A 14522-nucleotide genomic window follows, 5' to 3' on the forward strand; every position below is an offset into this window, starting at 1 on the left:
GGGAAGTGAGAGGCTGTCCTCTTACCCAGGCAGGCACCCTGGTAGGTTCATTACTCCCTGAGAGTTGGCGCAAGACCAAGGGACATTGCAAGCTGTTCTAAGATGTCTATAGAAGACTTTGAATATTCAGAAAACACGAAGGGCTGTCTGTCTTTGGGGGCCTCCAGACCTTGCATAGCACCCACCAACCCGTGTTTGCCCTACAGTGCCCACACACCCTAGAGCCTAGGCACCGTGCTGGGAGCCCCTAGGCACAGAGTGGGGTTTGGAGTGGGGCAGAGGAACACTGTTGCCTAGTCACGGTTGTGATGCCGGCAGGACTGTGGATTCAACCTCACAATAAGTTGGGGATAGGGCTGTCAGTGGTTTCTTAGTTAGAGGCTCTAGTCAGGGGAGATGAAAGGACATAGGGACCTGGGACCGCAGCTTCAAAGGCTCTGTCCCCTCCTTGCCCTCCAAGTTCGAAGAAAACTGTAAGAAGGCTGTGATGCTAGTCTCAAGCGCTCGCGGCGCGCGGGTGTAAAGGAGCTCAGAGGAGGAGTGCGCGGAGGAGGGGCTGGATTGCTGGCTGCAGCCCCAGCTTGATAAAGGGAAAACCTCACTTTCCCTCTCACTGATTTTGATTTGATGTGTCACCGGCGGTGACCTCGGGTTGGACCTTCCGGGGCTTGCTTAGCATTGGGCCCCTGATTGGAGTGTTTCGACTCAGCGATCTAATTGAGGGTTCATGTCATAACACATCAAACGGTGTCTAGTCTCCCGTGATGGAAGGGACCCACTAACCGCGCATCCCCAGCTTCTAGCGAGGACTTCCGCCCCTCTCACGCGGGGGTTCTTAACGTGCCAAACTCTTCAGCATCCCCTCCCCCAACTCCTGAGTGGGCAGGCAAAAAGAAAAGGGCCAGCCGGGAGCAGAGCCTGTCGTGCTAAGTTGGCGCCTTGCCTAGGGGAGGTTTAAATCGCCACAGAGTGGTAGGCTGGGATCCGAGGAGCCAGTGTCCCTCTAGAGGAGGAGCCCTGGATTCCGTTCACAAGCCTCGCAGAGAATCGGTTAAAGGTCCTGCCCACCTGGGAATTTAAAAGTTATACCTGAAGCTGATGTTTGAAAGTGGGACCCCAAGTCAAGCAATTGAAGAGAGTGAGGGCTTTATTGAGACACCGGTGGCCTTCTCTACTGTCCTGAGTGCTGTTCCCAAAGCTTTTAAAATATCCTGGAAGGGTAAATAACAGTAGCCAAGGTTGATTGATCGATCTTTCACTGTGGGCCAAGTACTGTGCTAAAAGCTATGACATGAATGAACTCACTTAATTCTCGGCTACTGTTACTGCATGGCTTTAGAGGTGAATTAAGGAAGACAGAGAAATTAAGTTGCTCAAGGTCACACACTCCTGAGTACTGAGACTGGTGTAAGAGTCTAGAGACTTAATGATAAACTAGGACACTATATGTATGGACAGGGTAAGGTCAAGAAGGTTTCTAAGAACCGTGCTGAGACTTTCTTTTTGGCTTGATGCTCTTCTGTGGTACTAAAGACCCAATTAGTGGTTCTTTGGATGCAAGAGTCTGAATATGCTTTGTGTCTGGCCCCCTCTTTTATTTATTTATTGGAGGTATAGACGACTTTTTGGATGACCTTTTAACATGCCTTCATGCTGTACCTCAAAATTATTTTAGATAAGTAGAGATGAGAAAGTGTGTTTGTGTGCGGTGGGGAGCTGAGACCACAGGGTCAGAATGGGCCAGGTCAGAGATTATGAAATCACCAAGGCCAGTAGTTCAGGGGCTGTGGACTCCCTGTCCTGGGGTCTGGGCAGGACAGACAGTTAGATGGGAAAGTGGAGAAAAGCCAAGAGGAGACAGAGAGGGAGAGGAAGAGGGAGAGAGAGAGGGAGAGAGAGAGAAAGAGAGAGAGAGAGAGAGAGAGAGAGAGAGAGAGAGAGAGAGAGGAAATATCCTGCCTTGCCATTATGTGGTAAGTGCCAAATAATTAAAAAGAAAGAAAGAAAGAAAGAAAAGCTCTCAAGGAATCAAAGATCATTTCTGTGGTTTCCCACAGACTTTGAAGTCAAAATAGTTGTTACTGTTGTGTTGTTGTTACAAGCCTGCTTGCAGGAAGAAGACAGCAAACAACCAACAACACCGTGAAGAGCAGAGGGAAGCATCCTTAGCAGCTAGGCACCCTTAGAAGCAAGTCCTGAGAGTCTGCCTGGCTGCTCAGTTTGTCCCTTAATCTTCAGTTCAGAGATTACAAGGGGGCAGGAGTATGCTAAGCATGTGGAGGCTTTGGAGAGAGGAGAGCATTTTAGAGCTTCTTAGTTTCCTGCTATTGAAGTTTGCCCGCTATATCGTGTTTACGCAGAGCAGTGGGTTTCTGCATGGAGTAATCAACACGGCAGCTCTAGAGCTTTTTGCCTGGACCCTGTTGTCGTTGGCAAACGGAAAATGAAATATAAGCAGGGAAGTATTTTAATGGGGACGGAGGGAATTCGCAACTGTTAATTATTTGGTGACCTTGTATTCGATTTGTTTGAGTCCCTTATAAAAACACTAATTCATACCAGACGGCCAAGTGAGGAAGCTGGGCAGAAGGTTCCAATCTAGGCTTTATTTCCCCGGAAAGAGAGAACAGCCTTGGAAGGGGCTTGCTAAGCGGGCAAGTGTGTGTGTGTGTGTGTGTGTGTGTGTGTGTGTGTGTGTGTGTGTGTATGAGGGGTGCAGGCAGAGCACTGGGTACAGAGCTGGCTTTGTGGTTCAGGCTGAAGGACCTTCCTTGCTGGGTTAACCTGGAGGTCCTGGGGAAAGCCCCAGGTAGGACAAGGAAGTCTCAAACTCTAAAGTGTGTCCTACTCTTCTGGTTGGAATGATTCAGGTACATTTAAGGCCGCGAACCAACCCCCAAACTCATAGGCTTGTAGCTTAACATCATTTATTGTCTTTGGGTCCTTAAGAGCCACCAAAAGGGAAAAGCAAGCTACTAGAAAGACCTAGACTCTTGAGCAGCCAGAGTGCGTGGTGCAGGAGGGTTCTTAACCAGGAAGGCTTATTTGAGAGCACCAAAGTTATCCTCTTCCCTGGAGGCTCTGGAGTTTCGGGGCTCTTGCCCAGGGTGCAGTCACTGGTGGGGGAGGGGAATTTCTGCACATTAAGAAAAACAAAATTCACCCAAACCACAGACCCGGTAGGTTTCGTGGATTCTCCCTTTTCTAAACGAATCAGGACCTGAAAGCTATCCTCTGACCAGAGAGCAGTGGTGTCCCTGGATCCTCTGGGAACAGGGAATTTGGGTCTTACTTTGAAAGGAACTTTAGTGGTAACCTGCTTCCCCCACCTGCAGTTGTGGGGTGTTTCCACAGCACCCACCTTCTAGGGACTGTGTGTTTGTGGAAGCAATGATAGAAATGTGGAAGATAGAGGAAGCTTTGCTCCCTGACAGACTGCAGCTTGCATTAACCAATCTTGGGGAAAGTAACCATAGCCCCCTCCACTACTGAATAACTAACTCAGAACCAATTCTGATCTTGGGGGGTCAGGGAACAGCCTTTTCACATGAAAAGCGGGAAGGAAGGAAGATCCATCGCAGGGATACCTTGACACTCCCAGTCTAAAGCTTGTATGTTACTTTTAAGTTGAATTTGGGTTAAATGCTGTCTTCTGTTTACTGGAATTAACCCATTGCCCTAATGGGTTTCAGGGTAGCCTTCTACTTTCAGGTACACCCATTGGTACTGCCTAGGATGAAGAATTATGTTCACTTGTCGATGAGGGACTGCCAGCGCCTTAAAAAATGACTGGATGATGCCTGGGGCAAGAGAAGCTATAGCTGTGTAGTTAGAGGCTGGTGTTTGGGGCGGGGCAAGGCTTAGGACCTGGCCCTACCAGGAGTAGGCTGTACAAAGAGCTGAGAAGGGCGGGCCTGTGGCATCACTAAGTGCTGCTGGGATTGAGGAGAGGGGCTGAAGGAAGGGGCAGAGCTAGAAGTGGTATTCAGGTCCTGCAAAGCAAACTTCTAAGGAGATGGCGGATCCAGCTGCTGCCCACTCACTTCCCAGCCGACCATTGCTTGGAAGCTTGATGGGGAAGAAACCTGAGAAACCTGTGTCTGGCAGCTGACACCAGGACTCTCAGGTTGCTACGTTGTTGAAAGTTAGAGCAAGATGAGAGGCTTGGAGGAATCCCTTCTTCAGACACTGCATCTCTCCCATCTCTATGAAGAATATTAAGAACGTTCTTCACAGAAGAGTGGAGAGTGGGGTCTGACTTTCACATGAACTCTGGTGCCCCATATTTGACCACATTCCCTGGATGGGGAGGCCTGGTGGCACTCGGAGGAAGGATAGCAGGCTACCAAGAAGAGACTTGATACCCTATCAGCAGTCATAGGAGAGGGGAGTAAGGGGGAAATGGGAGGGAGGGAGGAATGGGAGGATAGAAGGGATGGGATAACAATTCAGATATAATATTAATAAATTAATAAAAACTATTTAAAAAATAGACTTCTCCAAAACAGGAGGCCTGGGAGCTGGGAGCACAAATGCCTATACACCATGCTGTGCCTCTCAGAACCTTTGCATTCTACTGCAACTACAGTGTTAGCAGGAAAAAGAAGGTGCATAAAACATCCACTTATCTTTCCACTTTTGAGCTGATGTGGCCTGGGTCCAGTTACAGATTCCAGGAGGGCTTTAAGACTCATGCACCCCCATCCTTAACTGTTACTAGGAGATATGGCATCACTTCCACTGAGCTTTTTGCAGCTTCAGTCCCTTGCACTGCAGGAAAAGTCATCTCCAACAAATCACTTTGGTCCTAGCCCTTAGGAAAGAGGCGAAGTTTTGGGTCTCTGTGGCACCAGCTGCCCCTACAGATTACAGAGGAGGGGGTGGGAGCTGGGAGAGTTTGCTGGAAAACCGGTCCATTTGATCTGCTGTATGTGGTTAAATTAAGATTTAGGCTGCTGTGATTGGGCAAGGTAAGACCTAGGTGCAAAGACAAATGCTAGGGCAAGTGTCTTTGAGCTTGATTAGTCCCTGTCTCTCCAACAAAGTCTGTGCCCAGAAGAGATTTTAGGAACTTAGCTCCAAAGGCTAGTCTTCTGTTCCCTATGCTCAAGGGAGCTGGCTCTTGGCTTTTCTAGCTGCCCAGGAATTAGCAAGCCCAAGTTTGAAGTTACCACATTTTAAGGCTAGTCTGAGGATCAATGATACAGTTTCAGTCAGATGAGAGTAGGTTCGTCTTCTGAGCACCACTGTTTCCCCCTGAAGCAGGCCTTATGTATCAGCAAGATCCAGGCAGACAACCAGACCCTTAACCAATGTGCCTACAAGACCCAGGTTTATGTGAGAAGGAAAGCATAGGCCTACCATAAAACAACAACAACAACAACAACAACAACAAACAAACAAACAAACAAAAACAGACAAACTAGAATGGTTCCCAGGTCATTCTGGGAGTTGGAAGGGACAAAAAAACCTGAAACACAGAGCAAGTTTCAGTGATGGCAACAAGGAAGTCAAGAGACTCTGAGAAGTTGGACTAGTTAGTGTGTGATCAGGATATACATCCTCACAGAGCCATCAAAGTGATATTATGGACAAATGAAGCAACCCATCCACCTTGTCAGTAGTAACTAATGATTCTATGCCATCTTCAACTCGGGTGTTCATTTCTATGCCTTCTTCCTTCAACATGGGAGTGGGTTTTGTTTTGCTTGTCTTTTCCAGGTACAAATAGGGAATATATTTCTCTTACTACCCATGACTGGTTGTGTGGACAAATCACTCTACAAAGCACACTAAAGAGTGGAGAAAGGAAGTCCAGGCTCCTCAGGACTGCACTTGCCCAGCCAGAAAGAGTTAATGGGCTAATCCACAGGCTAACACTGGCTTACTATCTGGTAGAGACTTAAAAGAATGGCTCAGTCTTTACTGAGGTTGGGATGGAGGCCATTAGTCATCTGACATTGTGGGAGAGACATTAGTACTGTAAATGATGTGAAAAGGCTGAGAAGGATCACTTTAAGACATTTCAAGGCTGTTGTTGCAGAAGCCTTGGTTGTCATTAAAACTCTGATGGCCAAGAGCCAGAGGCTCCACTTGTTTCTTTACTCATGTTGCCCAACAGTGTTTTTCTTCTACTCCTAGAAATCTAGTGGAAAGAAATGGGCCATGACTCTTCAAGGAAGCCAAGAAGATAATAGATAAATCTCTTCCTACCAAAAGGTAGATAACTGTAGTAAGGTGGACTGCACGTTTCCATGTACCCTGTGATGGTACATGTTCCTGCACACATGTTCCATGTGATGTACCTTGATTCTGACCTTTACCATGATCCTGTCAGGTCTATAGGTGATTCTCCCACTTAGTAGAAGAGGCATATGAGGCTGGGAAGTCATGTGATCAAGACACTAAGTCACAGATAAGAATTGGAATAAACTACATCTTTCAGACCATGTCCATTCCACATTGTAAGTAATAACAACTGTATGACATCTGCAGAAGTTACTTCTCGTATTTGCCCACCTCCATGACCCTATGAGCTGGCATCATTAGTTACGCTTTGTAGAAGAGAAGCAAGATATTTTTATGTTGTCTTCCAAAAGTCAGTGTTGGCAATCTGTTCATGCTATCCTGCTTTGGAAAGGGACAGTTCTTGGAGACCAAGTAAGTGTCTAAGCCCTCCTTTCTTCCTTTCTCACATGGGCAGTGAGGAACCAGAATCTTATCATAGTTCCCACCAAGCACCGAGATCAAGGGTTGCATTTAGGGCGATGACACAGGTACAGGAGCCAAACTGTCAGCTCTGCCATTTAATGTTAAGCTTCCTGGGTTTTCATTTATAACAATACCTTTCACAGAGGTGAATTTTTAAAATCAAATTTATTATTTTAGTATACATAATGAGTTCGTGGGCTTGCTACGACAACCCTGTATGTGTATCTTTGCACTTTGCTCATACTTGTTCCCCTTGTCCTATGTTTGCAACTGGAACCCTCCCTCCCTCCATATAGTCCTCTTTAGTTTCCATGTCACCACGTACATTTCCATAAATTCCACAGAAGAGGAAAACCTGGAATATTTATCTTATTGTCCTGGCATTACCCTCTCCTGCTTATCTCTCCTTCTCACTAGTGGTTTTAAATTTTTAGTTGACACATACTTATGGGGTACTATATAAAATCTTAACTTATGCATGCGTGCGCGCACGCACGCGCGCGCACACACACACACACACACACACACACACACACACACACAGAGAGAGAGAGAGAGAGAGAGAGAGAGAGAGAGAGAGAGAGAGACATAACCATGACCTCACAGGTTGCTGTGGAGGATTACATAAGCTAAGGATTTAGATTCCCCTCCCCTTCCCCCAGCACATAGGAAGAACTGCATTAGTGTCTGCTTTTATAACCATTGTTCTGTGTGATCTACAGCAATCCTGGGGTCAAGCAAGAACATTCAGGGCTCTTGGTAACAACTGTGTCAGTTGCCCCCAAGACACTTTCCTAATGAGGATGCTTAGCAAAGGGCAAGAGTTTGCCCAGATGGTAACTGTACCGCAGGAGCACAGGGACTTGTCCACACATAGATTGTCCCCTCAGGCCTTCACAACCTATTGGGAGGGACTTCTGGAGTACACTGCGAAGATTCTAATGACAAACTTTTGACAGTTCAGGGTGGTAATGGATCTGAGACCATCAGAAGTGGCTCCAGACACATCTCAAGTCTGAGCTTGGATGTTTTCCATCTAGTAAAGAAAAGGTGACCTATCCTGGGGAAACTGCAGCCCAGTCAAGGGTTGATCACACTGAGGACCAAAAAGTGAGCAGTAGCAGGCTTCCCCCTTCCTTCCCTCTCCACTGCACAAGCAGGACCCATGTAGAGGAGTCCTAAGAGCTGGAGGTTTCTGTTGGAACTAGTGTCATCTCTTACTAGTTGCAAGATGCTAAGCTAAATCTTGGTGTTCTGAAGTCTCTTTCCTCTAAATGAATATGACAGTAGAGCAGAGCTTGAATGCTTGGCAAAGGAGTTTGAGAGAGGCCTTCAAAGCTCTGAGTTCCATGAGCCTTGCACAAAGACAGTGTCCAGTTAGTGCCCAGAGCTGCTTCTGGGTCTACAATAAGTTGGGGACCACGAAGGAGGCTTAGTCTCAAAAAGTTCTGGAGTGTTCTTTGCAAAGATGAGCAATTGTTTATTTTTGCATTCCAGGGCCTAATCCTGCTTAGGGTTTGTGAGTGGGAAAGGACACATATTCTGAGACTTCTGAAGTGTAGACTAGCTACAGATTCTGTGCCTCTCAAGCCCCAGGAGACATGGCCAGGCAGATGGAAGATGATGGTGGAGTCTGACAAGTATCCATCCAGAGAGTCTCATTTAATTTAGAGGATGAGGAACCAATCAATGTGTAAATAGATCTGTCGGTCCTTTTGGAATCTCACATGAACTCTTGGTTCTGGTCACTGAAAAAAAACAAAAACAAAAACAACAACAACAACAACAACAACAAAAACAAATGCAATCCAAGTCCTCAGGAGAGACCTCAGCTGTATAAGATCCCAGTGATGTCTTGAGAAAACAGTTCTGGTTCCTTCCTCTCTGCAAGGTTCAGCTTTTCGACATTTTATGAGGGCTGGCTGGGAGGCAACCCTTTAGGGAGGAGTAACTCAAGGGCACCCATGGAATATGCTGCACTGTATCCTAAGCTTAGCTGTCTGTGGGCTCCCTGGCCCCATCTTTTCCCCTCTGTTTTAGTGTTTGTCTCTAGACTCCTTCAGTCATTTACTCTGCCTACCTTAGCCCCATGCACTTGCCTTTTCTAAGAATGTCTGTTTCCATAACTACTCCCCATTTTTCTTCTTTAAAGGCCTTGTCTTCTTAACTTACATTTATTCTGTCTGGGACACATCTTTTGATCAACATCTGTCTTCTATTTTAATTTTTAGAATGTCTGTGCTAGGAGCCTTGGATGATGTGATTACAGCACAGGGGGAAGTGGAGAGAGTTCCGCCCTAGCCATAACTACACACGAGAGCTGTTCACAAACAGTTAGACAAATAAAAACCGAGACACCCCACACCAGAAGTGTCAGTCTGAGGTTTCCCCACATTATTGTATTTTGCTGATCTTCTACTTGTGCAGGATTTTCTTGAGATATGCCTGTGATGACTCTTCCTCCTTTTCTTTCTCCTCTTTTTTTTTCTACTCATCTTCCAGGGAAAGGAGAAAAACGGGGAGATGCTTGAGAGGGTTGTGAGGGCCATAGTCAGCCACCTCAGTTGCCTGAGGTGTGAACTGAGCTGTAACAAGTTAGCTTGATGTGATTAGAAGCCTTTCATGATGAATTACCGATCACTTCTCAATGTAGAGAGCCCAAAGCAGAGAAGTTACTTCCAGGATGACCGTGAGATGGTTATGAGACAGTGCCACAGCTTTAGACGCCCACAGGGTTTCAGTCATCTGCTGACATCGCCTATATTTATTTATATAAGACCTAATAGGAGGTGAGGGCTTTGCAAGGCATTGCAAAGGGCCAGCTTCCTAGCTACAGGTGACCCGTGGCATATGGGCCAGGCTTTGGGTTGCCAGGTCAGATGGTAAAGTGTTTGTAATAGTTTGTAACTGTGGTTACATGGTGGTCTCTACATTCCAGACCTGTGGCATGCCTCTTCTTGGCTATGTCTTTGCTGTATAGGGCTCCAAAGCAGGTTCAAACATGGAGAGAATGTGGTCTGGAGGGGATCAGTAAAGCGCAGCTATCTTCTTGGGTCCTTTGCTTAGGACTTAGAGGCTCTAGAGATGTACTGAGAAGGCATGTAGTTATGGACTAGGAAGAGCCTAGAGAAATGGTGACGCGGTCTGGCAGCAGTGACTTGGAACCTGCCTTGGACTTGGGTGCTTTGCTCTGTCTTTACTATGGTGATTCTTCCCCCTCGTGATAGGAAGTCCAATGTCAGGGCTTTTCTGAGAGTGAGCCCCTCAGGTGATAGGATTGGCATCATCCAGATGTTCCTAGAGCGGCAGCCCCTTAGTCTCAGGAACCTGAGATAATTTTTGTCTTTAACAAACTTCTATGAGGTATTCATGATGCTAGGTTGTTTTTGTTGTTCATTTGGTAGTGCGTGCATGCGTGTGTGTGTGTGTGTGTGTGTGTGTGTGTGTGTGTGTGTGTGTATTAATGGACACTGAACTAGACTGATCTTCAGGTTCCTGGACTACAGAATTCTTAGCCCAGTTAGATGGCCCCAGGCAGCTTCTTTACCAAGAGAGGGCCACACCACTCGTGAGTGTGTTTACCTGGGATGCTGTGACATGTGGACTGGGGTGGCTGTTTAAGTATTCGGTAGGACTCCTCTAGTCATGATGAGGTAGACTAACACAGGAAGAAAAGGAGCATATGGAGACCGGAAGTCACACGTACATTCTTTCTTGAGTCCTAGAATAGTATATGTATAGGACTGTCTTGCAAGGCAGGTCACGAGACAACTTAGGATTGGAGAGTATACAAGAGCCGGTTCTACAGACATTTCTCTCAGCTTTGAATCAGCTGTGCAAACTAAACATGTCTTACTTTACTCCTAGGAAAAAAAAAAGAGCTGGGCACACGCCTTTAATCCCAGCACTTGGGAGGCAGAGACAGGAGGATCTCTGTGAGTTCAAGGCCAGCCTGGTCTATAGATTGAGTTCCAGGAAAGCCAAGGCTACACAGAGAAACCATGCCTTCAACCCCCCACCCGAACCCCAAAAGTATGGAAGCAAAAGAAGGACCATCTTTTCAGGGTGCAGGAGAGATAAAGTAAACCATTATTCTGTATACCTGCCTATGTACCTCAGCCAACAACCAAGTATGTCATTTATGAATACAGATGGAAATATTTCCTAAAGAAGGCCAGGATTTATTCCCAACAAGCTCTACACACACAGTTTGGTCTGTACCTCCCTTCCTTTAGCCCCTAGCCACTCTTGGTTGCTTCCAGAATTCAATATTTGGCCTACAGTGCAGAGGCAACAGGACTCACTGTGAAACTCTCAAGCTTTGGAACTAAGTAGATCTAACTACTGCCTTCAGCATCATTATTTATTTTAGGTAACTATTTCCCCAAGACCTTTGTTTTCCCATCATGGAAATGGGAACAGTATTGACCTATCCTATCAAGTTGTTCATTGGAACCAAGTTAGAACTATGCCAGCCCTCACATTTATCTCCTGCAGCACGTGTTAGCGGTGGCTGCTAAACACCATTGTCAAACACAGCTTTCTATGAAGGAAAAAGAAAGTGTGTTCAACTGCCCCCACCCCCATTGGCTTGAAGGTCTTGGTTTCCATACATCAACTTCCTGCAGCAGCGGTAGTTCCCCTTTCCATCTCTCTAGCCCTTCTCACAGCTCTGTCTCAGGTGCAGGAATGTACCTGAGATAGGGCTGGGCCAGTGGTTAGCCCAGAGTGCTGGGTGGGTGGGTGTGGCTAAGGTTCCAGAGCCAGTATCCATGGCCTCTGTGTCCCCAGGCTACATCTGGACAGGCAGTGAGGGTCCAACTGGACCTGGCCATACCTTTACTATTGAAATCAACCCATATTTTACTAGCTTCTGGGGAAAGCAGGGGGCTTTGGGGATTTTTGTATTTGCTGGGTTGTAAACATTTTATGGGAAGGCAGCCCAGGAAAATCTGCTTAGCTTTCCGCCTTGCACGTTGAAGTGATGTTGGCTGAATGCACAAATGTGTCAAAAGAAAAAAAAAAGAGGTCTAATTTACCCTTAGTCTTAAAGAATTTGCCATGGAATTTTTCAAGTCTGCCAGTCTGTATGTGTCAAAAATTTCTTTTCTTTTTTTTCACTTGTAAGCAAGAAATGTATTTTTAGGATTTTTTGGAAACACAGAACATCAGATTGGATGATGGGGAAAGGGGTGGGGCATGTTTGTGCCTGTGTCTAAGTATCCTTGGCTGAGGTTTTCTCCTTCCAGGAATGTCTATTTCCCACGCACCAGAAAACTCTCAATAGGTGTAAGTCTGGTGTGCTAGCTTGCTCATCCTCCTGTCTCCACTTCTGAAACCTATATCACTCTTTTATTTGTTGTAAGGAAGGAAAAGAACAATTGGAAAATAAAGAAAGAAGCGACACAGTAACTCTTCTGTCTGCATCATGCTGGACCTAAAACGTCCCAGCCACGGGGGTGGGGGTGGGGGGCAGTGGTTAGCAGTATGACCCTGGGCTACTTACTGGGACTGTAGAGTGGCTGTAGTTATAAATCACTTCGGAGTCTGAAGGAAAGAGGATCACAACAAGCACACAAAAGCCCCACGCTACAGTCATGTTCTTCGATATCGATTCAATTAGACAAGTAGACCCAGACGCTGACACTTTTAAAGGCAAACTGAAAAATTACTGTTCTGCAAATTTTGCGCCTATTGACCTGCCTGTATTCTAGGTCGCCCAGGACTCTAGGTCTGTGGTAAGCAAGGGCTTGGCAATTGTCTTCACTTCTATAGGTTGGTGGAGGGTGTCCGGTGGTTGGGAAAGACAGACCTCGTGACAAATATTGACGGGGATAATTGTAGATACTTTCAAGTGCCAGAAAGACAATAAGCCAACGTCCTGTGATAGTGGTCCAGGGAGGCTGCTTTGCACCAGGGTGGTGATTAGCGATGACCTCTTGGAAGAGGCAACATTTGAGGAGTCAGTGATGAGAGTCGGTGGACTGAAGGGCGAGGGAAGCGTGGCCCAGACTTGGGGCAAGAAGGGCGCGTTGGTGGTTACACAGCCTTCTGAGGCTGTGCTCAGGTAGGCTGCCTCAAGAGGAGTACAGACTTCTGTTTCAGGCTGAGCTGAGGAGAGAGTTCAGTCTCTACGTATGGTCCAGGAGATGAACTTGTGGGTGGTTGGGCGGCCTAACGGGACTCTCTGGCAGCCTGCCCCCTCCTTCCCCCTTTCTCTTGCGGACCGCTGAAGAGCACCGGGCTGATCTCCCGGTAAGTGAAACTGACTGTAATTATTTTTTATCTCGCAGACGATCTCTCGCACACTCCTCTCCGGAGACAGAAGTATTTGTTTGATGTGTCCACACTCTCAGACAAAGAAGAGCTGGTGGGCGCAGAGTTGAGGCTTTATCGCCAGGCGCCCCCAACGCCCTGGGGGCCACCGGCCCGACCGCTGCACGTGCAGCTCTTCCCCTGTTTGTCCCCACTGCTGCTGGACTCCAAGACCCTGGATCCTCAGGGGCCAACCCAGGCCGGCTGGGAAGTCTTCGACGTGTGGCAGGGCCTGCGTCCTCAGCCGTGGAAGCAGCTGTGCTTGGAGCTGCGAGCCGCCTGGGGCGAGCCGGACACCGGGGATACTGAGGCGCGCGCGAGGGATCCCCAACAGCTACCGCCCCTGGACCTGCGGAGTCTGGGCTTCGGCCGGAGGGTGCGGCCGCCCCAGGAGCGCGCCCTACTCGTTGTGTTCACCAGATCCCAGCGCAAGAACCTGTTCACTGAGATGCGAGAGCAGCTGGGCTCAGTAGAGGCTGCGGGAGCCGAGGGGTCATGGCCAGCGCCGTCGGGCTCCCCAGACGCCGGGTCTTGGCTGCCCTCGCCCGGCCGCCGGAGGCGACGCACCGCCTTCGCCAGCCGCCATGGCAAGCGACACGGCAAGAAATCCAGGCTGCGCTGCAGCAGAAAGCCTCTGCACGTGAATTTTAAGGAGTTGGGCTGGGACGACTGGATTATCGCGCCCCTAGAGTACGAGGCCTATCACTGCGAGGGCGTGTGCGACTTTCCGCTGCGCTCCCACCTGGAGCCCACTAACCACGCCATTATCCAGACGCTGATGAACTCTATGGACCCGGGCTCCACCCCGCCCAGCTGCTGCGTTCCCACCAAATTGACTCCCATCAGCATCCTGTACATCGACGCGGGCAATAATGTGGTCTACAAGCAGTATGAGGACATGGTGGTGGAGTCCTGTGGCTGCAGGTAGCGGTGCTGTCCCGCCTGGGCCGGGGACCATGGAAGGACGCCTGACTGCTGAGAGGCTAGCAGGAGCTGGCCTGGAAGAGGCCACAGGTGGGGGACCGCATGAACGTAGGGGCGCAGTGGAAGAAGAGGCAGCCCAATCCTCCCAGAACCTTCCACCCTCCAACCCCAGAAGCAGCTAAGGGTTTCACACTTTGCCTGGCCACTCTGGAAAGACTAGACAAGAAAGATTCTTTCTTTTCTTTATTCTTATGGCTTTTTATTTTTATTTTTTATTATTATTTTTTGAGTCTCCTTGGTTTTGAGAGATGGAGGGAGGGGAGACACGTTTCTGTTCACAAGTGTTCTGTGGATTGCGGGAGTTGCGGGGGAGGGGAACGTGAGAGAGAATCATTCACTTTTGCCCATATCTCAGACTGGTTGTTTCTACTTGTGTAAGAAAATGAGGTCTTTGGGTCTTGCCGGCCATAGCTGGCGTCCTTGGCTTCTTTCTGCACGGGGAAGTATTAGGGGAGTTGTCCAAAGGGATATTCGAGTCCGGAAGGATCTTGCCCTTAGAGAGGCCCGTGCTG

The 14522-nt window shown here is 48.0% G+C and overlaps 1 protein-coding gene across 1 annotated transcript in view; it reads left to right on the forward strand.

The window, feature by feature from the left end:
- The window catches only part of GDF6 (growth differentiation factor 6), a 16575-nt gene extending 2375 nt beyond the window's left edge, over window positions 1-14200 (forward strand). Inside the window, exon 2 of the mRNA XM_084776251.1 lies at window positions 13005-14200. Coding sequence (XP_084632377.1) covers window positions 13005-13954 — 950 coding nt within the window. The 3' untranslated portion in view covers window positions 13955-14200. The remainder of the gene's footprint in view (window positions 1-13004) is intronic.
- Window positions 14201-14522: the final 322 nt, after the last annotated feature.

Source organism: Acomys minous (genome assembly GCF_964271855.1).
Source record: "Acomys minous genome assembly, chromosome: 1".
Taxonomy (NCBI): domain Eukaryota; kingdom Metazoa; phylum Chordata; class Mammalia; order Rodentia; family Muridae; genus Acomys; species Acomys minous.